The 26154-nt window shown below is 41.2% G+C and overlaps 2 protein-coding genes across 6 annotated transcripts in view; both read left to right on the forward strand.

Moving 5' to 3' along the window:
* The window catches only part of LOC132835030 (A disintegrin and metalloproteinase with thrombospondin motifs 14), a 207828-nt gene that overhangs the window by 125608 nt on the left and 56066 nt on the right, over window positions 1–26154 (forward strand). For all 5 annotated transcript variants that reach the window (XM_060854286.1, XM_060854287.1, XM_060854285.1 and 2 more), the window contains one exon: window positions 2652–2735. In XM_060854286.1, the coding sequence (XP_060710269.1) occupies window positions 2652–2735 (84 nt within the window). The remainder of the gene's footprint in view (window positions 1–2651; window positions 2736–26154) is intronic.
* Window positions 6326–6865, forward strand: LOC132835032 (peptidyl-prolyl cis-trans isomerase-like). The gene has a single exon (XM_060854290.1). It carries the CDS (start codon window positions 6395–6397, stop codon window positions 6827–6829), a length of 435 nt encoding a protein of 144 aa, XP_060710273.1. The 5' UTR covers window positions 6326–6394; the 3' UTR covers window positions 6830–6865.

The following is a 26154-nucleotide window of genomic DNA, read 5'->3' on the forward strand; positions in this document are numbered from 1 at the left end:
TACTATTACTGTGAAATCAGTAAATGTTTCCATGACTCCCTTTACAGGCGAATTGTTGAAGCTGAAATGCTAGCTGTCAGAATATTAATTCAATGTGCTACCAAGGACCTTTTTGCATTGCTTTGTGGGCATCACTAACTAAGCCAGCTTTAATTTCCCATCCGTAACTGCTACATGAACAAAGGCCATTTAAGAGGACAGTTAAGAGTCAACCAAATTGCTGTGTGGTCACATGTAGACCAGACTAGATAAGAATGGCATTTTTCCTTCCCTAAAGAACATGAAAGAATCAGGTGGATTTTTCAGCAATGGTCGCTATTAGGCCAAGCTTTTAATTTCAGATTTTTCATTGATTCATATTTCAACGTTTGCCATGGCTGGACTTGAGCCCATGTCTCATAGGTTTTGGATTACAAAGCAAGTGACCGTACTATTATGCCACCCGCTCCCCGCTACATTGTTGATCAGCAATGCAAAAAAACTGGAGTTTTAAGAATCAAGCAAGCCTTTTGAGTCTTAAACTCTTTGAGTCTTATTCGATGGTAGTCAAGGAATCATTGATAAGTAGTATTAGCTCTTTAAATCCTTTACAACATTGGCTACTGACTGTATTTCTCTGGTGATTACATTGAGCCTGATTTGGGGGTCAGAAGTGACTGAGTTGAGTATTATTTTTGCAACTCCAAGTGTGTTGGGCTGTAAAATGTTGAATTAAAATTTCCAATCTTCACAATTACTTTCAGAGAGCTTTTGATAAAGTTCCACATAGGAGGTTAGTGAGTAAACTTAGGGCGCATGGTACTGGGGGCAAAGTACTAGATTGGATTGAAAATTGGTTGGCTGATAGGAAACAAAGGGTAGTGATAAACGGCTCCATTTCGGAATGGCAGGCAGTGACCAGTGGGGTTCCGCAGGGATCCGTGCTGGAACCGCAGCTTTTTACAATATATGTTAATGATATAGAAGATGGTATCAGCAATAACATTAGCAAATTTGCTGATGGTACAAAGCTGGGTGGTAGGGTGAAATGTGATGAGGATGTTAGGAGATTACAGGGTGACTTGGACAAGTTAGGTGAGTGGGCAGATGCACAGCAGATGCAGTTTAATGTGGATAAATGTATGGTTATCCACTTTGGTGGCAAGAACAGGAAGGCAGATTACTACCTCAATGGAATTAATTTAGGTAAAGGGGCAGTACAGAGAGATCTGGGTGTTCTTGTACACCAGTCAATGAAGGCAAGCATGCAGATACAGCAGGTAGTGAAGAAGGCTAATAGCATGCTGGCTTTCATAACAAGAGGGATTGAGTATAGAAGCAAAGAGGTGCTTCTGCAGCTGTACAAGGCCCTGGTGAGACCACACCTGGAGTACTGTGTGCAGTTCTGGTCTCCAAATTTGAGGAAAGACATCCTGGCTATTGAGGGAGTGCAACGTAGGTTCACGAGGTCAATTCCTGGAATGGAGGGATTACCTTACACTGAAAGACTGAAGCGACTGAGCTTGTATCCCCTTGAGTTTAGAAGACTGAGAGGGGATATAATTGAGACATATAAGATTATGAAAGGATTGGACACTCTGACAGCAGGAAACATGTTTCCGCTGATGGGTGAGTGCCGAACCAGAGGACACAGCTTAAAAATACAGGATAGACCATTTAGGACAGAGATGAGGAGAAACTTCTTCACCCCAGGGAGTGGTGGCTGTGTGGAATGCACTGGCCCTGAGGGCAGTGGAGGCCCAGTCTCTGGATTCATTTAAGAAAGAGTTGGATAGAGCTCTCAAGAATAGTGGAATCAAGGGGTATGGAGATAAGGCAGGAAGCAGATACTGATTAGGAATGATCAGCCATGATCATATTGAATGGTGGTGCAGGCTCGAAGGGCTGAATGGCCTGCTCCTGCACCTATTGTCTATTGTCTAATTAAAGCAGTGCACTGGCTCAGTGGTTAGCACTGCTGCCTCGAGATTAATTCGAGTCTTGGACGACTGTCTATGTAGTTTGTACATTCTCCTCATGTCTGCCTGGGTTTCCTCTGGATGCTTCAGTTCCCTCCCACAGTCCAAAGATGTGCAGGTTAGGTGGATTGCCCATGCTGAATTGTGTCTAGGGATGTGCAGGCTAGTTGGATTAGCCATGGGAAATGCAGTGTTATAGGGATGTGGAAGGGTGTGGGTCTGGGTGGGTTGCTCTTTGGAGGGTCAGTGTGGACTTGATGGACCAAATGGCCTGCTTTCACACTGTAGGGATTTGATTCTATGAATCTCAGTTTTACAAATGATCATGTATGAAGTGCAATGTTCGAAAACATAGAAATAAATTCCCAGAGATCTCCAAGCCATCGAAAACAGCTTAATTAATAACCAACTCATGAAATCACTCGCCAAAAGTTGAAATTTCAAAATTAAGCAATGTTGTTAATTACAGAGAAAAAGGCATTCTCTTGTGTCCCATTTTTAGCATGCCTAGAACTAACAGCTTGAGTATCAAGGGACAATGTATGGAAGTAAAGCCTCAACAATGGATGTGTGATTCATAGAATTAAGCACAAAGGTGTGGTTAAGAATCACTTACATGTAGCTTACCTAACAACTGCGTGTTTACTTCTATATACTCTATCAACTTGAGATCATTTGGTTCTCTTGTTACAGGTTGATGAAATCTACCATGATGAATCATTGGGCACCCACATCAACATCGTTTTGGTCAGAATGATCATGATAGGCTACAGACAGGTGAGGCTGTGTCAACCTTTATTTTACCTCTGTCAAAGTTTGCAAATTAATTTTCATCGATTTTTGAAAAATAAAAATATAGGCATAAAAGACATTGGTACCAATCATGAATCAGTATTAAATAGGACAGATGGCCACCCCAGGTAAAGTATTGTGTGATCATTTCTACAATAGAGTAGAATGCATGCTGGATGCAATTGAAAATGGTTTGCTCTTTCATTTATGAAGTGGGAATTGTGAGAATATGCACAGCTCTTTTCTCTGGGAAAATGAAATGTGCAAGTATGCTCTGATTATGTATGGACCATGAAAAGTCGATGGTTCTGAGCAGTGTGGATCTCTTGTCTTACACGATCTTGATTCATTGGCAGAGATTTCCCCACTTACAGCCTTAGCTGTCTAGCTTGCAAGAGTTAAGAGCTAATGTTGGCTGCTTCTAACAAAAATTATTTCCATAACTGTGGCTGGCTCACAGTGGGGTCGAATGACATGCTGTTGCATAAGATGGTGAGATATTAATGTCCATAAAACACTTACAGCAAGGATACATTTAAACATTTTGGTGTGCTACAGATGCTGTCGCTTCAGGAGTTATATGTTCCTAAATTTTTATCGAGCTGCCTTCACAAGTCTTAAATTAACTGCTTAGAAACCGTTTGCTGCATGCTGTGGTCTATCCATTTTAAAGCATTGAAGCAAAATTCAAGGTGGCCACAGACAAAGGAGCCTTGAGGTATTCCTGTTGAAAATGTCAAATAAGTTTAGTCGGCCAGACGGTTGCTGTCAGTTATGCTTTTTTATTGGTGAATATGAATATCAAATGACTTCTAACTGTCCATCCCATTCTAATCCTACATGAGTCCTCTCAGACCCTATGAGCGGTGACTCCAATTGTGAAAGCTGCAGTGGATTAGTCTCAGCAACGTTTCATCCAATTCTTTTTCACAAGTGCATTTCAGTGCAGAAAAACAGACTGGATTTCTGCTACCTATATCATTTTCTTTTTTTATAGAAACCCAATGAAAAAGTGTGAAAATCAAAATCTTGAGCAAAACTCCTTTAAATTTCATCAAATGCCTTTTATAGTTTGTCATACTACTCCAGAGAGGAAAATCCTCTGTCGACAGGTTTTAGAAATACAGAAAATGGAAGCAAAGTAGACGGTTCAGCCCAACGAGCCCTTTTAACATGATGTGACTGATCCTGTCTCTCAGCACCATCCTCCCACGCGCTCTCCATTTTCCTTGACGCCCATAGAAAATGAGAAGTTTGTGGGAGTGTCTGGGTTTTCTTTCCAGACACTTGATACTAACATGTGATCTTAGTCGTGGCTCTTCATGTATTCCAACATTACAAGTCATTAAGTCCCCTCAGTGAAGCATCTGGCTGTGGCTCGAATGCTATGTCATTCAGCTTTAAGCAATATAATGAATGAGCTATATTTTCTCTGGCTTTCAGTTGTCTCTAGCTTGCATTTAGAGTTTTGCTTAATTGTTTTCCGTATCATCCCTCTGAAGAGGTTATGCGACTGAAATTTACTGTCATGTCCTTTAAAGGTCAAATGCAGATTTCGCAGGGGGCATGTTTCTAGTATTCACAGATGCTCTACATTAGCAGGATTAAAAATATTTATGTGATACTCTGTGATCAAATTAATCAAGTAATTCCTCACCCCCTGTACTGTGCTACTTCAGGACCAGCTTGATCCACATAATAAATAAGAGTTATACATAACTTGTTTTCAGCACCTGAGGCCGCCTTCATTTTTTGGAAATAGTTATTTTTCAAATACAATTCAAAATAGTTTTGTGCTAAAAGAGTGATAGTGCAGCATAGCAAGTGATCCTTCACCCCTTGAGTCTGTTTGTGACTCTTTCAGGCCTCATGATTTGTTTCCTTTACTGGATTTTTTTTATTGCAAGTCTCTTTTGAAAATACTTTTGAATCGGTTTCGCCCACGCTACCAGCTTGTAAATTCTAACCTTCACCACTCATTGGCGTTAAGATGATTTTACTCATTTACCCCCCAGGTGCTTGGCATTTTAAAATATGCTCTGGCTACCAAAATCTTCAGCCACTGGAAACATCTGCTGTCTATTTATTCTATCCAAACCTTCCAAAACTCAAACATCTGTATCAAATGTGCACTTGGCCTCCTGTGTTCTAAGGAGACCAACCCCAGTTTCTGAAGTCTGCCTAGGTTCCTGTAGTCCCTCATCTTGGAACTATTCATAACTCTTCTGCTTCTGCTCCAAAATTGTCACTTTGGAGCCCAGAGTGGTGCCCAGAATTGGGCCCTTTATTCCAGTCAATTAGTGTATTGGGTGGCACAGTGGTTAATACTGCAGCCTCACCGTGCGTGGACCCAAGTTCAGTTCCACCCTCAGGGGTGACTGTCTGTTTGGTCTTCCTCTGGCAGCCCATTGATGTGCAGATTAGGTGGATTGGCTGTGCTAAATTATCCAGTGTGTCCAGGAATGTGTAGGCTAGGTGAGTTAGCCATGATAAATACACGGATAGGATAGGGGGCTGAGTTTGGGTGGGATGCTGTTTAGAGTGTCAGTGCAGGCTCAATGGACCAAATGACCTTTTTCTGCAATACATGGACTATGGTAGCTTCCTGGCTTTTAGAAAACATACATCTCTTTACAAAGCCCAGGATACTTCATTATGCTTTATTCACTGCTTTGTGAGCAACATTTTGAAGCATCTGTCACATGGGAAACTTTAATGTGAGGGTAGGATGAGACAGAGTTACTTGGTAATCAAGCCTTGGAGGTGATGGCTTTGGCAATGGTTAGTGGAACTTTGTATACAGCGTGGACTTTGCCCTGAACTGTGGTGTTGGTAATACAATCATCAACATAAACAGATTGCAATGCTGATCAGTGACTTCTCAGTAGTAGGGGTAAAGGCACAACCATGGAATTCACACAAATGTAAAGACTGTGGCATGCTGCAGGTCAACATTCCCTGTCCAGAAATTGAAGAATGTCAGATGTTATTCGACTGTCCTTCCCATCTGAGGACTCCTGGATAACATTAATAGAACACTCAAGTCTGTGTGGTCTGTCATCTTTGAAGTCACCATGTTTGCCAATGAGCTAAAACAGAAACAAAAGCATTTTAGACTCGCCTTACAAAATGACTCTGGTCCTTGAGGCAAAAGAGCAGTTCATCCATCTTGCTGTCTGTCTCCTAATCCGAAAGGATGTGACAGCCTCATGCAGTTGTGTGAATTACAGCATTATAGTGTGCAAGCAAGAAATGCGTCAATCTATGGAAAGAAATGCAATTTACTACTGACTTTGCATGATCAAAAGAGTACTCAACACCATGTCAACAAAATTGCTTGCACTTCATTTACAAATTTCATTCACTGACAGGGACAGGCAGGTGCTACGCCGAGCTATATTCACTTGAGATGGATATCTGTGTGAGATTGATGACCTTCTGCACTTATCTTTCGTGTAGTGATTGTAACGAGGTCAGTCAGCTGGACCTCGTAGAATATGAGTTCCGAAATTGCGGCTATTAATCTGGTCCAATCAGGGAGCCCTGGCTGACAGATAAAAAGAAATATCATGAGGCGTCATGGCGAACAGGAACCCGTGCGTATTCATGGACATCGCCATCAACAGCAGGAAAACGGGGCTCAGATGGAGCTCAGAGCTGATGTGGTCCCAAAAACTGCAGAAAATTTCCGTGCACTGTGCACTCATGAGAAGGGGTTTGGTTATAAGAATTCGACATTCCACAGAATCATTCCTGGATTCATGTGCCAGGGTGGTGACTTCACAAACCACAATGGCACTGGTGGGAAGTCCATCTATGGACAGAAGTTTGCTGATGAGAATTTCCAATTAAAGCACACTGGACCTGGTCTCCTGTCTATGGCCAATGCTGGGCCAAATACAAATGGGTCACAGTTCTTTATATGTACCGCGAAAACTAATTGGTTGGATGGGAAGCACGTCCTATTTGGTAAAGTTGTAAAAGGCTATGAAGTCGTGGAGATGATGGAGAAATGTGGCAGTGAAGGTGGCAAGCCATCCTCTACTATTACCATTGTTGATTGTGGACAATGTGAATAGAATTGTACAATACAAATAAAACTTGATTACTTGAAATTCCAAAAAAAGAGAAATATCTTCCCCCTCCAACTCTATTTTGATTTAATCCCTGCCCTCCCCTTAACTGTTTGATCACACAGCATTGCCCTTTGATGTGAAGAGCACTGCTTGTCATTGGCCACTCAGGTGTTTCTTTTCTTTCTGGTGGTGGAAACTGAATAAAGATTCGTACACGTTATGTCTCTCGCTGTGTCTTACACCTGCACACACACAACATGGTGCTGGGGAAAGAATAAGCACTACCGCAGTTAGGCAGTAGTGAGGGTTTTAAAAAAAACAGGCGCATTAGCTCTGAAAGGAAGGGAAAAAAAGAGGAATATCTTCCCCCTCCAACTCTATTTTGACTTAATCCCTGCCCTCCCTTCACTGTTTGATCACACAGCATTGCCCTTTGATGTGAAGGGCATCGCTTGTCACTGGCCACTCTGGTTCGGCACATTTAGATTTAGATTAGATTACTTGCAGTGTGGAAGCAGTGCAGCACATGATCCACTCTGAACTCTCAAGTCCACACTGACCCTCCGAAGAGGGTCCCCTACATTTACCCCTTCACCTAACACTACGGGCATTTTAGTTTGGACAATTCACTTAACCTGCATATTTTTGGACTGTGGGAGGAAACCGGAGCACCCGGAGGAAACCCACGCAGACACGGGGAGAATGTGCAAACTCCATACAGATAGTTGTCTGAGGCGAGAATTGAACCCGGGCCTCTGGCGCTGTGAGGCAGCAGTGTTTCCTTGCTTACTGGTGGTGGAAACTGAATACAGATTCGTGCACATTACATCTTTCATTGTGTCTCACATCTGCGCACACACAACATTGGTGCTGGGGGAAAAAATCATCACTACCGCAGTTAGGCGGTATTATGGGAGTTAAAAAAAATAAACAGGAGATTACACACACATTAAAAAAAAGGAATATCATGCCCTTCCAACTCTATTTTGATTTAATCCCTGCCCTCCCCTTCACTGTTTGATCACACAGCATTGCCTTCTGAGAAGGGCACTGCTTGTCACTGGCCACTTGGGTGTTTCCTTTCTTCCTGGTGGTGGTACATAAATAAGGATTTACACACTTGTTGTTTTTCAATGTGTCTGACATCTGCACACACACGGCATGGCTGCTGGGGGGAAATGATCACAAAGAAGAGAAAAGAAAATATAAAAAAAAGGAATATCACAGTTACTGCCACTTTGATAGCTGACTTCGAAGAGGTAGTGCTAAAGTCAAGGACTGTTCTTGTTCAATATAAGTAATGGGATACTGACATCTGTGGAGTTATTTCAGTGGCGGCGAGACTAAAGCACATTCCTAAATAAACTCGCTCATAACAGTCTAATTGAGTTGGGGTAAGCATTTCTTACATCATGCCATTGTTTGTGAAGCTTGACTCATTTGACACTGTTATCGAGGTTTGGGCCCAGCCCATGGAAAACATGAGTTATTTCTTCTGGGCAAACGACATTGTGGCAGACGAAAAGCAATAAGTAATTCTCCTGACAGCCTGTGGAGCTGCATCTTTTGCTGTTATTAGGAGCCTAACTTTCCCTCAGGCACTAGACAGCAAAACCTTTCAAGAATTGATGGACATAGCTAAGGAATATTATGACCCTCAGGTCACTTCTAATTCTGAGACACTATTATTTTTACTTGGCAATTCAAGAACCATTGGAATCTGTATCAGGATTTTGACTAGGTTAAGACAACTGATAGAAGCACGTGTCTTTGGTTTAACCCTCAATGAGATACTTAGAGACCATTTGCTAAATGGAATTAATGATGTAATTGTGCAAAAATGCCTTTGGCTGAAGCCCAACTGGACTTCAACAGGCGCTCCAACTGGCTTTACAAGTGGACCATATGAATTGCAGAGTATTCCGATGGAAGTGAACACCTCACCAGTCTGGCTCAGCTTGAAGAACACTACTTGAGCACGGCAATGCAACCTGTGAATGTTTGAGAGTTCAGAGGGGATCATGTGCTGCACTTCTTTTGATGGCTGAGCTAGAAAATTCTGGAAACGCAAAGTCTGTTGGATCTGCATTACATGAAGTTCGCTTTGTCTGTCGGTACAAGGTAATGTCTGCTGAACCTTGTTTGCGGAGTTGGGATCTGCTTTGCAGCTTCTGAAACAATATGCCATCATGATGGCAAATTCCCGCCCAAAGCTTGTGCTGCCATTTCCATCGATGGTCAGGTGGAGTTTTTCACTTGTCATCATTATGTTGAGGGCGTTTATATATCTGCTAGCAGCATTCTTGAGTTGGAGCTCTCCACACCCCATTGATCTACTGGCATGGGCCAAGTCCACATATCGTATACCCTTGGAGATACAACATCTTCAATCAGTGTTTAAGCCAAAGAAGCACGATCAAGCTGGCATGTTTGCCCTATTAAGATCTGCTTCATTCATGGCTACGTCATTCCATGCAAAACTGACAACACAGACAAGTGGAGGTAGTGGCTTAGTGGTAATGTCACCAGACTAGTAATTCAGAACTTCAGATGAATGTTCTGGGGGCATGGGTTGGAATCCTACCAAGGCAGATAGTGAAATTTGAATTCAATCAAAATCTGGAATAAAAGAAAGAGTTAGCCCAAGAGCGATCATGTCGATTGTTGTAAAAACCCCTGAGTTCACTAGTGTCCTTTAAGGAAGGAAATCAGCCTTTTCTGGCTGACATCTAACTCCAGAACCACCGCAATATGTTTGACTTTCAACTGCCTTCTGGGTAATTAGAGATAGGTAATCCATGCTAGCCTAGCCAGTGATGTCCACAACCCATGAAGAAATATTTAAGAAAAAGATAATGGAGATGGATATTATTGAACCTTTTAGTATATGTGAAAGATTTCCAGGTTTCTCTATCATATGGAAATGTGCTGAGACTAAACCCTGTAAATAAGCATCTTAAGCCGCAGGTCGGTTTCCTGCTTTTCTTGACAGTTTTGTTTGTTGACCAGAGTCTCTCCAATATAGCTCTTGTTCAACAGGCTGTCTGTCTATTGCCACAGACTATAAGTATTAGAAAGTGCTGACTGCTTCACAGGCAGAGACACAGCACCCTGTTCCATAACTACTTGACACTGATTCTGATGAAGAACATGACACATTCTGGTGATCTAAGAGAAAGTGAGGATTGCAGATGCTGGAGATCAGAGTCGAGCGTGTAGTGCTGGAAAAACACATCAGGTCAGGCAGCATCCAACGAGCAGGAGAATTGACGTCAGGAAACTGATGAAAGGCTTATGTCTGAAACGTTGATTCTCCAGCTCCTCGGATGCTGCCTGACCTGCTGTGCTTTTCCAGCACTACACTCGCGACCCATATTCTGATGATCCACAAGACTTTGGAGCTGATCTTCTGTTTAAGTAATCAGTGCAGAATTGTCCATATAAAGAAATGTTCAAATCAGGGTATGTTACACTTTTGCCTTGGCTTTCAATCTTAATTGGTTGAGGAGTTTCCAACATGATTGTCGGAGGAGGCACATTCCATTTTTGTTGACAGGAAAATCAGCAGTTTAGATGATAGAGGGGGAAAAAGGCATGGAGTAAGGGCCAAGACACCGCCTTGTTTCACCACATTCTTGATTTCCAAACCGCCAAAGGTGAAGTTGCTGAACTGAATGGCACTGTGCATGTTCACATTGACGGATTGAGAGAGACTGGGAAACTAGGGGACCCAGCTGATTTTCTCTAGTACCAGTATAGGCCCTGTCCTACACACTGTATCAAATGTTTCTGAGAGATTCATGGAAGTTGGGTAGAGCCTTGCTTGCTGGTCTCTACATTGCCCCGAGCCCAATGTAGGAATAAGGTCAAGCCGACCACTGATAAGCCTCCACTGAAGATATACTGTGTCCCTTGCAAAGACCTTCCTCGTGCCACTAAGGATCAGATGCCCAAGTTGATGCAATCTCCTTTTGGTCTTACATTGTGATTTTTGCATCATTCCCATCTTTTGTGTCAGAGCTTTCTATCCAGCAGAGGAAATAGTGCTTCTGGAGTGATGGCAGTAGGTGGGACTTTCCATCCTCTCCTTGCTCTTAGGACGACAATGACCTTTCCTGGCTCAAAGCTCGACATCAAGCTGACACTAAAATAACTCCATCGGGCGGTATCCTGTCACTCTTTATTTACATCTGCACAGTCCTCGACTTTAGTCCTGCCTTTTCAGAGTCAGCTTTCAGAATATCAGGATCTCTGACACTTTCTTTTATTATCCATCAGTCAGAATTCCGTGAATGGACCAGATTAACAGCATCAATCAGGGAACTCATTCTATGAAGTCCAGCTGGCTGACCTTGTTACATACTTCTCCCTCCGAGTTTACGGACATATGCTGATACATTTTCTTGAAGCACCTCCTGAGGTGTTTTAGCACTGGGTCAGGTTCTTTCGACTCAGTGTCCAGTACGAGCAGTGTGCAACATACAGCAGCGCGCCTCGTGTTCCAGGAGCACCTCAGTTGATTATCACACTCTTTTTCCGCATGATAAGCGTTGAGGCAGCGGCATCCGTCATGTCATCGCTAATTGAGGACTCGCCAGCGCTTGATGGAGCAGGTGAACCCATGTGTTCTGGCAGCCTTTCCGAGGGTTCCGAGGAGCAGGGCACATTTCACTCCCGTTCCTTTTGCGAATTTGCGGCTTTCATATGATCCACCTGCTTGTTCAAGATCATCGCGACAACCTTAGCGTTATAACCTCATGTTGACCACGTGTCTTAACCACGCAGGCCTATTTCTTTGATTCTTGCACCAAATATCACCCCCGTATTAAACTCACTTGGCAGAATCTTGTGTCCAACAATGTGCCATTTTACCTCAGCCCCACCGTCCAGGGAGATCAGACTCAACTTGGTGTGGAGTGTTCTACCCATTAGTGATGATCAGTGTATTCTCTGCAGTTGCACATGGGGTAGTCCTACAATCAAATAAGAACTGTGACACCTTGACATGTAGTAAGGCTTTGTTTCTTCAAGCCAGCCTTCAAAGTTCGGACTGCTCTTACCTTATCTTCCAACAGGCACAGTGGCACAGTGGTTAGCACTGCTGCCTCACAGCATCAGAGACCTGGATTCAATTCCCGCCTTAGGCGACGGTCTTTGTGAAGTTTGTACATTCTCCCAGTGCCTGTGTGTATTTTCTCCAGGTTCCTCCCACAGTCTAAGAAATGTGCAGGTTAGGTGAATTGGCCATGCTAAATTGCCCGTAGTGTTAGGTGAAAGGGTAAGGGAATGGGTCTGGATGGGTTGCTCTTTGGAGGGTCGGTGTGGACTTGTTGGGCCGAATAACCAATTTTACACCTTGGTAGATTTTTACACAGACACCACAGGCCCCCTTATTCTTTCAACTCCTTTAACATTGTCCCATTTAGCTTGAACTGTTGTACTCATTCTTGCTACAGATGTATATCACCTCTTACCTCCCTATGTTAAATTTTACCTGTTAAGAATCCACATGTATGACCTCTTAAGTTCTGTCTTCATCATCTTCTGTGTTCACTTCTAAGTTCCAAATTGTCTACAAGTTGAAAAGTGGACCATTTACCCCAAATTAGGGCAATTAAAATTCAGCACAATGAAACTGGTACTGAATCTTGAAACACCACAGTGACACTCCTTCTGGAATAAAAAATCATAAAAATTCATCACAACTTTTCAGTCCTGGTCAATTTTGTACCATGTTGCTATTGCTTTGTTTCTTGCCATGTTCCATGGGTTTCAGTTTGAGAAAGTCACCTATTTACATCAGGCTTTTTAAGAAGCCATACATTCATAGAAACATCGAAGACAGGAGCATTTGACCCTTTGAGACTGCTCCACCATTCATATCATCTTGACTGATCGTCCAACTCAGTAACAACTTGCCCCCCATGCATAACCTTTGATCCCTTTAGCCCTAAGAACTGTACCTAATTCCTCCTTGAAACCATTCAATGTTTTAATCTCAAAAATGTCCATAGTGTTCAGAGATACATAGGTTAGGTGGATTAGCCAACGTAAATGTGGGGTTACAGGATGAGGTAAGGGGTTGGTTTGGATGGGATGCTCTTCAGAGGGCAGATGTGGACTCGATGGACCTAATAGCCTTGTTCTGTGTAGTAGGGATTGTATGATATACATAAGTACTTTCTGTAGCAGAGCATTCTGCAGACTCACCACACTGAGTGAAGAAATCTCTCGTTATTGTAGTCCTAAAGGACTGCTCTGGGCTGTTTTGTTATCAGGAACATGTTTCCTGTGTTTATCCTGTCGAACCCTGTTACATTATTATCCACCATTTCAAGTTAAAGAATGTAAGTAATAACGAATGAGAATGTAGTGCTTTGTGAAACGTCAGACTGCTAAATAATCTCAATCAAATCACTTAGTGTTAGCGACTGAAGGAAAAAGAAGCTGTACATGGTTTGTGCCTTTCCACTCATTCACTATTCTGGAGTGCAAAGAGCTTATTTAATACTTTGTCATGTCCTTGCCTGTGTAAACATAAGCTGCCTTCATTGAAGAGAAATGAGAACTGATCGGACGCTGTGGCACTAATCCAGGAGGAAATGGAGAAGGTTCAGTGGTTTTCCCACTGAAGGCTGTATCTGTGCTTATATAATACTTTCAGTTTCCAATAGGTAGCTACATAATCAGTTTGCAGCTAATCACCCCAACTTACAGTGCCAAGTTTGAACTGCACTGCAGTGCCAATAAGTGAGGCCAGATATCCTCCACTGCCAAATCCTAATTGTTTAGAGTGTGTGGATAGGAGAAGCTTTTTCAAAACACACTGTAGACTTTTCATTCCTGGCATTGGGCTTGGGTTACACTTTCATATTTGGAGTGAGAGACTGTCATCTTGAGATATCGCCTTGCACTTTTTCAGAACTTATCAAGATTTATAATGTTTCCATCTTTGTGTTGCCAGTAAATGAAAACAGTTTTGTTGCAGTGGGAATGGACAGATATAGCTGCACAATGTATCTGTGACCAATTATGCAAGTACTTGTTTTGGCTTGGAATTTTTGATTCTCAGATATAAATGAATGTTTATATGAAAAATACAACTGTACACAAATTATTTGCATAAAATAATTAGTAATGCTTTCAACAAAATACAGTTCTTTCAGAAAAGGCTTTTCTTATATCTTGCCATTTCTCAGATATCTTCAGTGTTGGATTAAGGGACTTTGCATTAGTAACTTTACTTAATTTCTTTATTAGTTCCTTATTCATCTTCCTAAGGAGCAGGTGTTACGATATTTCCTGACTGAAAACAAATGCTGGAGATCACAGTGGACCAGACAGCATCCAAGGAGAGAGAGCAAGCTAACATTTCGAGTCTAGATCATTCTTCACCTGGATGTACTGATGGATAATAGAACTTGTCTATTGCTCATTGACTGCTATATGAAGAGTTAGGCATAAATTATTGGAAATTAAACTTAAACAAAATGTGCTGAAACCCCTGGCACACCCACCTCCCTCTCTCGCTCTCACACTCACTACTGCCCTCCCACCCACATCTCCATTCCTCTATTTTCTGTTGCTCGTTCTCAGACAAATTTACTGTTTTGCTCATCAGGACTCTGGTTCGTCATCCCACTAAGAGATACAGGTAGTTCTTTTATAATGTGATGGTTGCATTCTTGTGTAACCCTGCATTATCATGCTTTAGAAACAGCATGTGAGGTATTGGCGATGTAATTGTGTTACAGTTATCGCTGGTCTTAAAAGTTCGCACTTTAGAAACAGTGTTCCCAGTTTGTCAATCATGTCAACGAAATACGTGTTTTGGCAGAACAACCTGTACATTATTTACTCGTTCAGTAAGTTGCACCAGACAGATTACCTGACCGTTACTTTTGCAAATGCAAATATTTCATATTTCCTGAAAGAACATTTTTTATCTTTTACTAGCTAGGGTGGTGAACTTTGAGGACCTAGTGATCATCAAATATCCATGTTTGCCCACCAGACTCTTTGCTTGATTACCTGCGACCAATACAGTATAAAGATCTGTTCATTTTCTAACCTTAAGTTTAATTTTGTAGTAATTCATGAATAATTTAGTGCTTCCTTGAAACCTGTGCTGTGTTGATCTTATTTGACTTATTCCAACATTTTCCCTTAAAGACCAACTATTCATTTATGCTTTTTAGATTAGATTACTTACAGTGTGGAAACAGACCCTTCGGCCCAACAAGTCCACACCAACCTGCCGAGGCGCAACCCACCCAGACCCATTCCCCTACATTTACCCCTTCACCTAACACTAATTTAGCATGGCCAAATCACCTAACCTGCACATTTTTGAATTGTGGGAGGAAACCGGAGCACCCGGAGGAAACCCATGCAGAAACGGTGAGAATGTGCAAACTCCACACAGAGAGTCGCCTGAGGCGGGAATTGAACCCGGGTCTCTGGCGCTGTGAGGCAGCAGTGCTAATCACTGTGCCACCGTGTGAATATTCAAAATATTCTGTATCATTTAAAGGGAACCAGGTCCTCAAATTTAAAAAAATTATAAAATTTAAAGCCAATGGGCAGTGTAGTGGCTCAGTGCTGCCTCACAGCACCAGGGAGCTGGATCCGATTCCACCCTCAGGCGACTATGTGGGGTCTGTGCATTCTCCCCTTGTCAGTGAATGTTTCCTCCGGGTGCTCCAGTTTCTTCCCACAGTCCAAAGATGTGCAGATGACGTGGATTGGCCATGCTAGATTACCCATAATGTTCAGGGATGTGCAGACTAGGTGGCAGGGAGTAGGGGTTGGGATTAGCCATAAAAAAATGCAGAGTTCCAGGGATAGGATAGGAAGATGGGTCTGGGTGGGATAATCTTCGGAGGGTCGATATAGAAACTATGGGCTGAATAGCTTGCTTCCAAATGCAGGGAATTTTATGATTCTAAGGGTTATTAGACATAGTTGTGACATGTAAGGCCCTCACCTCCCTCATACTGTAATCCCATACAATGTAAGAAATTTAAGCTTTCTGTACATCAGCATGCATATTATTGAGTATTCCTATTCACTGAACTGATTTAGCTGCTTTGATTAATTGCTGGACAAGTGGTTTTTATTCCAACCAAAGTTTTAGCATGTAAGGATTAGTTTTTCCACTTGACTTCAAAATTGCTGAATGCCAAGATGAAATGTGACAATGATGCAAGAGCGCACTGTAACATCAACCGCCTCATTCATGTTTACTCGAGTTCTCATATATCAGCAACCAAAAGAGTACAGCCTGATCCCAACATTCTATGTCAGAACTCCAATTGTTTCATAGATTTAATCTATTACTGGTGACTCACTGCAGGCTGAAAGAGTTGCCTTTTCATGATACACTTTTATAATATGTATTTCGAGAGGAAAACTGTCAAGTCATTTGGCTCATACAGCACAGAAACCGACCCTTTGGTCAAAACAGTCCATGCTGGACATAACCTGAAACAAAACTAATCCCATCTGTCTGCTCTGGGCCCATATCCCTCCAAACCTTTCCTATTCATATACTTATCCAGATATCTTTTAAATGTTGTAATTGTACTCACATCTACCACTTTCACTGAATGTTCATTCCATACACGAACCAATATTGTGTAAAAATATTGCCCCTCATGTCTTTTTAAGTCTCTCTCCTCTCACTTTAAAATTGTGTCCCCAAGTCCAGAAATCCCCCATCCTCGAGAAAAGACAGCTGCCATTAACTCTATTAATACCCCTCATTATTTTATGAACTTCTATAAGGTTGCCTTTCGCCCTTCTACGCTGCAGTGAAAAAAGTTCTAGCCAATCCAGTCTTTATTTATAACACAAACCTTCCATACCCAGCAACACCCTGGTAAATCTCTTCTGAATGCTCTTCAGCTTAATAATATCCTTCCTGTTACTGGGTGACCAGAACTGGACTCAGTCTCCAGAAGAGGCCTCACCAATGTCTTGTACAACCTCAACTTCCCAACTCTTGTATCAAAGGACTGAGCAATGAAGGCAAATGTACCAAGCACCTTTTTAACCATCCTGCCTATATGTGATGCAAACTTCAAAGAATTATGTACCTGCACCCCTAAGTTTCTCTATTCTACAATACCACCCAAGGCTGTACATTAATTGTATAAGCCCTACCCCTTGTTTGTTATACCAAAATGCAAAACCTCGCATTTATTCAGATTGAACTCCATCTGCCATTTTTCAGCCCATTGACCCATTTAATCAAGATCCCTTTGTATTCTTAGAAAATCTTCTTCACTGTCTATTGTCCCTCAGTTTTGCTGTCTCAACAAGTCAGGCAGCATCAGCTTGGCTTGCTGTGCTCTTCCAGTCTCCTGCTTGTCTACCTTGGATTCCAGCATCTGCAGTTTTCTTTTTGTCTTTAACCAATTTTGGTGTTGTCCGCAAACTTACTAACCATGCTTTCTATGTTCTCATAGTTCTGATTCCTCAGTGCTTGACGTGTGGGCATCAGGAAACCCCAATAAAATCGCAGTCAGTAGTTGGGGGGAAAATCCACTGGTTGGGGAAATACTAAGGAAGGTAGTTGTATGTTAAAGTCATTTATCTCATCCCAACAAATTCTTGCAAGTCAGCTTCAGGGTATTATCCTATTGATCATATTCAACTATTTGAGAAATGACCTTTCCTCCAATATAAGTTAAAAGTGGGGGTGCTTGTTGATGCTTGCACAGTGTTCAGTGCTATTTGTAACTCCTCAGGTACTGAAACAGTCTGTGCCTGCATGCAACGAAATCCTGACAACATAAAAGCTTGTGCTGAAAGCTGCTAGGTGACAGTTGTGCCAACAATGACCATCTCTGGGCATTCAATAGCATTATTATTGAGGCAATTTTATTTTCATTTCATTTGTTGGATGTGGATGTTGCTGGCTAGACCAGCATTTATTGCCTATCCCTAGTTGCCCTTGAGAAAGTGGTGATAGAAGTACTGCAGTACATTTGATGTAGTACACCCATGATGCTGTTAGGGAGGGATTTTGAAGGAATGGTGATATATTTCCAAGTCAAGGTGGTGAATGGCTTGGAGGATAACTTGCAGGGTGGTGGTTTTCCCATGTGTCTGCTGTCCGCACCCTTCCAGACAGTAGTGCCCCATGAGTTTGGAAGATGCAATCAAAAAATCCTTGGTGAATTTCTGCATTAAATCTTGTAGATGATACACACTGCTCTTACTGTGTGTTGGTGGTGGGAGGAGAGAATGTTTGTGGATGTGATTCCAATCAACTTGTCCGGGATAGTTATAAAGTGTTATTGGAGCTGTACTAAGCCACACAAGTGGGGAGTATTCCATCACACTCCTGCCCCTATGCCTTGTAGATTGTGGACACGCTTTAGGGAGCCGGGGGTGAATTGCTTGCTGCAGGACTCCTGGCTTCTGACCTGGTTTTGTAACCACAGTATTTACACGGCTTATCTACTTTAGTTTCTGGTTAATGGTAACTCCTAAGATGTTGATAACGGGAGCTTCATGATAGTAATGCCATTGAATATCAACTGCAATGGTTAGATTCTCTCTTGATGGAGATGGCTATTACCCTGCACTTATGTGGCACCAGTGTTACTTGCTACTTGTCAGCCCAAACCTTAGAGAGATATGTCGAGGTCTTGCTGCATTTGGACATGTACTGCTTCAGTATCTAAGGAGTTGTGAATGATGCTGAACATTATACAAACATCAGCAAACATCCCACTTCTGACCATATGAAGGGAAGACCATTGATGAAGCTGTTCAAAATGGTTAAACGTAGGACATTTCTCTGAGGAACATCTGCAGAGATGTCCTAAAGGTGCGATGACAGACCAACAACCGCAATCATCTTCCTTTGTGCAGGTAGAACTTCAACCAGTGCAAAGTTTACCCCTGAAACCAGTTTTGCTGGAGTTCTTTGATGTCACACTCGGTCAAATATTGTCTTGATGTCAGTGTCAGTCACTCTCACCACAGCTGTAAAATTCAATTCTTTTGTCCATGTTTGAACCAAGGCTGTACTGAGGTTAGGAGCTGAGTCAGCCTGACGGAACCCAAATTGAGCACCAGTGAGCATGTGATTGCATAGCAAGTGTTGCTTTTAATTCACCATGATCAACATCCTGGCAGTTTTCAATGGCCAGCATGTAGTGGTAATGATGTTACCATCTACAAGATGCACTCAGCATGACCTTCCAAACTCATGACCTCTGCTCCTAGAAGGATGTGGGCAGCAGATGCATCAAGACAACTCCATCTTCAAGTTCCCCTCCAACCACAAACCATCTTGGAATTGTATTGCCATTCTTTTACTGGCACCCAGTCAAAATGTTAAATTCCCTCCTAGTGACATTTTGGTTTTTGCCCACACCATATACAGCTGCAATTCAAGAATGCGGCTCACCCTGGGCATTTAGGGGTAGGTAATAATTGCTGCATATGCCAGCCATCCTCACATCTCGAGAACGATTTTTATTTTCAAAATTCTGCCCATGCGGGAGAATCTTTGCTGATTTCGCAGTAAATCATTCAGCTTACATAATAATGAACGGCATCTTCTATAGATAAAGGAGATGGAGAACCATGTTCAGCAGTGTTGTGTTTACTTGCCTGCTGTGTTAAACAAGTTACCCTGTCTATCTGTGTTAGTATGTAGAATTTATTTTTTTCTGAAATAACAAAGAACTTTTGTGTCAATGTTACACTGACCAAAGTGGACACCATCTCTTAAGAGATGCTTGTGATTCACACTCCCAACTTATTTTTAGTGAATGTTTGGATATCATTGTTTGTTTGTCTTAATTCAGAATTTTTTCCAGGCAGGAGGAAAAAAGTGTCACCTTTGACTAGCAGTAAAATGATTGATAGGGTTCCACCAGTGCGTTTTTGAAAAAAATGAGCTCTTGCTTGAAGATCAAAGCCAATTTTTCAGATATCCCCAAATCCAAGGCAAATTACCTCTCCAAGGCAAATTATTTGAAAGCTTTTATATTAGGTTGAATGGAATGTTCAAGTTTTTGTGCAGTTAACAATGATATAAAATAACTCTCAACCAAACTGAAAGAAAGCTGCCACTAAAGATATTTCAGTCCCTGCTGCCTTCCTCCTTTTCAGGTTCTTCTATGTTTGTGTGCAACAATGTACTTTTGGAATAGATCTGGATGAAAGATTATTAATCATATTAATAGCTTATGAAATTATGCATTTATATTGCACTGCAGAAAATCCTCAGAATATCCAAAACTGCTTCATAACCATTTTTGATATGCTGCCACTATTTCAATATAAGCAATAACATCCAATGCAAAGGATTTTGAAATATATTCTTAATGCAGGAAAAGATTTTCTGCCATTTGTTACACTTAATGATACAAGTGAATGCACTTACAAAGTGGTTTCCCTGTTTTGCATGTTTCTACTCGTGTGAACAGTGACACTTGCTTATATCTCATAAGTCTGCAATAAACCTTAAGAAAATCCTTTATAAATCCATCAACCTTCATCGGTAATTAATTGAGGCCATAAATCGGTCTCACTTAGGTTTTGAATTTTGCCATTGAAGGTGCATTGCCTGCAGATAACTTTTGTCCGTCAGAAGAGGAAAACATGTTTTTTTGTTTGCCTGACACATACTTCTACAAATCCATAGCGCTTCTGCACCTATAGATCACTCAGCTGCCAAAGCAGAAAAGACCAGCAAACAACTGTTGCTATCTCTACAGCAAAAATGTCAGTGTGTCTGACTCTCATGTGTACAGATGTAACAAATGATACTAGGTACAGTGTTCGAGTCAGATGCAATTAATCTGTCAGAAATGCTGACAATGATCAGTCCTTTTAACACAACTGAGTGAAATAAACAAATGGTAACTTAATTTGGGATTTTTGGAATAGGCTGTTACCTATTTATTTGGATTATGTTGGACAAATCAGTTTGCATTTATGAAATACTGAACAGTTCTCATTTTGCTTTTAACTGAGACAGACTGTAAATTATTTGAAATGCAAAGAAAATTATCCCTATCATGGTCCATCGTACAATGTTAATTCATGGATCAGGCACAAGATGCTTTTTGAGTTTGTGCTTTGAGACCTGAGTCATCCTCAGTTATATTTGTGACTCGATACTTAACCCTTCCGCCCATTTTTTTAGGTTAGATTACTTATTGTGGAAACAGGCCCTTCGGCCCAAAAAGTCCACACCGACCCGCCGAAGCACAATTTGTGTGGAGACTAATCCACTTTGGATGAAAAATGAAATCATACATACAGAAGTTTTCCAGTTGAAGGATTAAAAAGAAGTTTAAGTGTACAAGGTGGTTAATATGAGGAAAAGCATAGAAAAAAAGAAAATATTAGCTCCATGTAAAGGGATAAATCTCTGGAGGATGTTTACATTACATCTCACTGGGTAACTGTGGGGGATTAGTTATAGCCAAAGCAGCCATCTTGTCACATATCAAAAGCCTGGAATCCATTTTAAATCTCATATTAGTGTCTGCTTGTTAAGTTTGTGCATTCCCAGGCTCAGTGATGTGGCTTGCCTTGCAATGGTACTAGCACTTGATAGTGAACTCTTTCCCGCCATGGGAATGCTGTTCTTTTTACAGGACTCTACTGTAATACTAACACTTGCTTATCAGCTACTAACTAGTTCTGTCCAGACACTACATTACTGGGGCTAGTGACTTGGCAAAGTGACCATTTACTCATTATACTACAATTAACAGTTTGCTAATTGTTAAATTATTGTAACCTATATAATCTCTGCATCTCTTCGGAGTGACTTGTGACCATTAGGTTGATGTCTCTCTCCCCGTGAGCTCACAAATAAACAGTCAATATCTCAAGGTTTGTGTGACACGATTCATTTTTCTTTAAATTAGACCGCTATGAACAAATCACTCACTGCATTATTATTTTCTATCCCCAATGGTTGGCATAGATGTCAGGACCTCTATTTCACGTGGTTTCTGGACATTTCCCCCCCCCCCCTTTTTTTTCCCTTCTCTCAATTTTTCTCCTTTTTGTACAACCTACCTGAGTTGGCGGGTTTATTTGCGACTAGTCGACAAGTTATTTTGCGACTAGTTGGTGGGATTTATTTGTGACTAGTCGGCAGGATTTATTTGCGACAAATCAGTGGGTTATTTTGTGACTAGTTGGCGGAATTTATTTGTGGCTAGTCAGCGGGTTAATTTGCGACTAGTCAGGTTATTTAGCGACTAATCGGTGGGTTGTTTTGCGACTAGTTGGTGGGATTTATTTGTGACTAGTCAGCAGGATTTATTTGTGACTAGTCGGTGGGTTATTTTGCGACTAATCAGCGGGATTTATTTGTGACTAGTCAGTGGGTTATTTTGTGACTAGTCAGTGGGTTATTTTGTGACTAGTCGGCGGCTAGAGGACAATGAGAAACTGGCTGACCAAACACTTATTAATTGTCTGCTGCCTCATCATGCTCAGGTTTTTTTAGACACCGAACTTCACTTGGCAGATTGCCTCATGGAAAGATACTCTTACTACACTTAACAACATAGATAGACATGGTCTGTTTTATAATAGAGGTGATAAAAAGATGATCCTTGATTAGATTATGTTCCCCCTCAATCACAGGGTTTGCTCCATACTGACAAACGATTTATCAAATTGTTGGTCTTGTAGTCCTAGGGTATGTTATCCCTTTGCTTTACCACTCCTAAACTTTACCTTTTGAGGCTCTGATACCCCATAGAAACTGAACTCTGATTACCTTTCAGCGCCTTTTAACTATTTTCTCCCCTCCCTAGGCCACCGTTCAACTTGAGGTTGACATTCAGAGGATTGCCACCACTCTGGAAGAGATTGCAAATGTTACTGCTTCGGCTTTTGACCTTCTAAATGCAGAGGTGGTGGCAGTTCATTTTTCTTTTAAATTAGACCACTACGAGCAAGTCACCCACTGCATCATACTTTTTATCCCCAACAGTAACATGCTGGAAATCAAGCCCAAGCACCAGTTTATATTCCCCAGTTTACCTGCCCTTTAGATTCAGGTTGACAGGATGAATGGATCAGCTTTCTGTACTTAACAAAATTACTACTTATTACAAGTAGTTTACTTTTGCTTGCTTGGAGTTTCCATTCTTCAATCTCCCTCCACAATTATTGTGCTGAAGTTGAGAACAAATTTCCATTAAAACTCGAATTCCTAAAAATCTCATAATTTCCTATTTATTTTTTAGAAACCGACTCCTATTAGCACTTCCATTTTTGCTGTTCTTCACAACACCTGAGCTTGTCTTATATTATATCCTAGGCATGTTCCTCTTGCTTTCACATATTCATTTTTGACTACATTTTTCACTGAACCAGCTTAGCTTCTAAGGGTCTTCTACGTGTCTCTCATTATTTACCGTATACCATAACATCATCTAAATAAATTACTCAGCGACAGACTTCAGCTTTGACTTGATTTGTAAACCTTTGAAATTTAGCATAACTAGATATTGGTATAGCCCATTTGATGTGACAAAAGCAGACATTTCTTAAGCCCTTAATGTTAATGGCACTTGGCTATACCCCTTCAGTGAAAAGTGAGGATTGCAGATGCTGGAGATCAGAGCTGAAAATGTGTTGCTGGAAAAGCGCAACAGGTCAGGCAGCATCCAAGGAGCAGACGACGTTTTGGGCATGAGCCCTTCAGCCCGAAATGTCGCCTGCTCCTTGGATGCTGCCTGACCTGCTGTGCTTTTCCAGCAACATATTTTCAACTCTATACCCTTCAGTACATCATTTAAAAAGGAATAAAAGACTAAACACTATTGTTAATATTTTCTATCTGTGCAATAGAATACAAATCTGTCTTCATAACCTCATCTATCTTCCTATAATCTATACAGAATCTAGGTGATCCATTCTCTTCAGGAACTAACGCTATTGGTGAACTTCCAGCTGCTTTCACTAGAATCAACAAAGTGAATTTTCAGTATATCCTAAATCTCTGGTTCCACCTGAGCTTGTTTGTCTGTGCTTAACCAAGAAGGATGTTGCTTTATTGGTCCTACTGTCCTATGTCTAGCGTACATCCAGGTGTATCTTTACAAATAACCTTTCTATTTTCTCAATGGTCTTGCAAGGTCTTCCTGTTGTCCCTCCTGTACATGTGAGAACACGGTATCTAACTGATCCAGTGTTTCTTTGAGAGCTAATCAAATTGTAGGAGTTTCACTTGGAGAGCTGGCTCCTTCTACCTCAGTCTTGTTTCTGTTATCCTCCAGTCTGTTACCACCTGATGCCCTGGTTTCTCCTTATTCTCTTCCTTGCAAAAATATACTTTTTCAACATGTGACATAACTGATTCTATGTCCTATGATCGGGAATGTTTATCAGATAAGCTATTTTATTAACTTTTCTTAAATATTTTGTGTGGGTAACCAAATGTTGCTTCCAGAAGTTCACTTTGCAAAGGCAATGCCATTTCCTGCTTAAAAAGTTCAGCTTACTGTATGTTTGTCTGCCCATTCTTTCATTTTCATTTGTGAAGCTTTCAAATACTCTTTTGCTGCCCTACATGCCTCCCTTTAACATCTCATCCACAATATTATGCTTCTGACAGTAAACACTCTCTTCTACAGCTAAGGAATGTTTGCCTGGAGGAGGATGTATTCAAGTCTCGAGAGTGGGATGTGAACCCACAAGATTCTGAATCAGAGTGAGACGGCATGAGGTGGAGAAATAAACAATTAGTTGACCCCAAGTTTGCTTTGTAAAAATTTGTTATGGTTGAATATTAACCGAAATGGCATTGACAGTGACAAATGCAGCTGCCATCTCAAGGTGGTAATAGTATTTCCCTTGAGAATGTTCTAGTTTTGTGAGGATATCACCAGACGTTTTCACTGAATACGTTTTTCCTGCCCTTATTTCTTTCCCTTTTCCTTTCTCCCATCTTTTCCTCTCTATTTCTTCCTCCTCTTTCTTTCACTTGCTACGTCTCTCTTCCTTTCCATCTTCCCTTTTCTCATCTCTGTATCTACCTACTTTCTCTTGACCTGCTGTCTTCCTCTCTCCCTCTCGCAAGCTCTTCCCCCATTTTTCCCTCCTCTTCCACCCACTCATTCCTGAAATTGCTTGAGTCATTTCCAAAATTACTACTTTCATGCCTCTTGGCATTCTATGTTTGAGGTTTATATTCGCTCTTTCTTAATTTTTTGTGCTTCGTACAATCTTTAAAAACAAACACACTGAATTGGACTATCTGAGTCTTCTGCTTTACCACGTGGAAACCATTTTTCAAATTTATCCATGTCTTTGCCCATTAATTTCTCTGTAATCTCCTCTGGGTTTACAAGTTTTTGAGATCTCTGCATTCCTGCAATTCTTGGTTTTAATTGTTCCGCTGTTGGTGGCCATGCTTTTACCTGCCAAGGTCCTAAACTCTAGAATTCCCTCTTGAAAGCCCTCTAGAAACAAGGACGCATAATCCAGCAGTGAGGATTCATCTCTTTGATTTTCCCTAATTTAGTGGACCTCTAATCTCATGGCCAAATATCTAGTCAAATCGATTATTTACTACCAGTAAATTAATTTGGAGAATCTCTGGTAGTAAAGAAATCTAATTCTTTGTTCCAGTCCTTTAGCTATTGATGACAGTTTATCTTAATCGTAGTTTAAAAGCCTGATGGTACCTCTCCAAAACAACCTATTTTTGCTGAAAAAAACCCAGTTAACTTCAACTGTTTTATCCTCAAACTGCCAATGGTTTCCTGGAAAACTGTAGACATGAAGTTAGAACTCTGATCAGATTGTTTCTCAATTTGCGTCCATAATGAGTTAAAAAAAAATTGAGTTAGCTTTTCCACTAAATGAAAACCAAAAGAACTGCGGATGCTGTAAATCGGAAACAAAAGCAGAAGTTGCTGGAAAAGCTCAACAGGTCTGGCAGCAGCTGTGAAGAGAAATCAAACTTAACGTTTCGGTTCCAGTGCTGAGGACGGGTCACCGGACCCGAAACATTATTTTTTATTTCTCTTCACAGATGCTGCCAGACTTGCTGAGCTTTTCCAGCAACTTCTGCTTTTGTTAACTTTTCCACTGTTAACTTAGCTGTAATGGTCTTTGAAGAGGTTCCTTACGGAAATCAGGTTGTCAATTCCATAGTTGTAAACATATACTGATATCCTGTTTTTGTTTTTAGTAATGGCCGCAATCTACTGTCACACGACTGAGAAAGGTTTTTGTTTTATGGATGAGCTCATAATCATCAACCATTATTGCTGTTTGTCTAGCAATTGCAATGTTCCTCAACATGAGTCCTTATTACAAAA

The sequence above is a fragment of the Hemiscyllium ocellatum genome, chromosome 43, assembly GCF_020745735.1.
Source record: "Hemiscyllium ocellatum isolate sHemOce1 chromosome 43, sHemOce1.pat.X.cur, whole genome shotgun sequence".
Lineage (NCBI taxonomy): Eukaryota > Metazoa > Chordata > Chondrichthyes > Orectolobiformes > Hemiscylliidae > Hemiscyllium > Hemiscyllium ocellatum.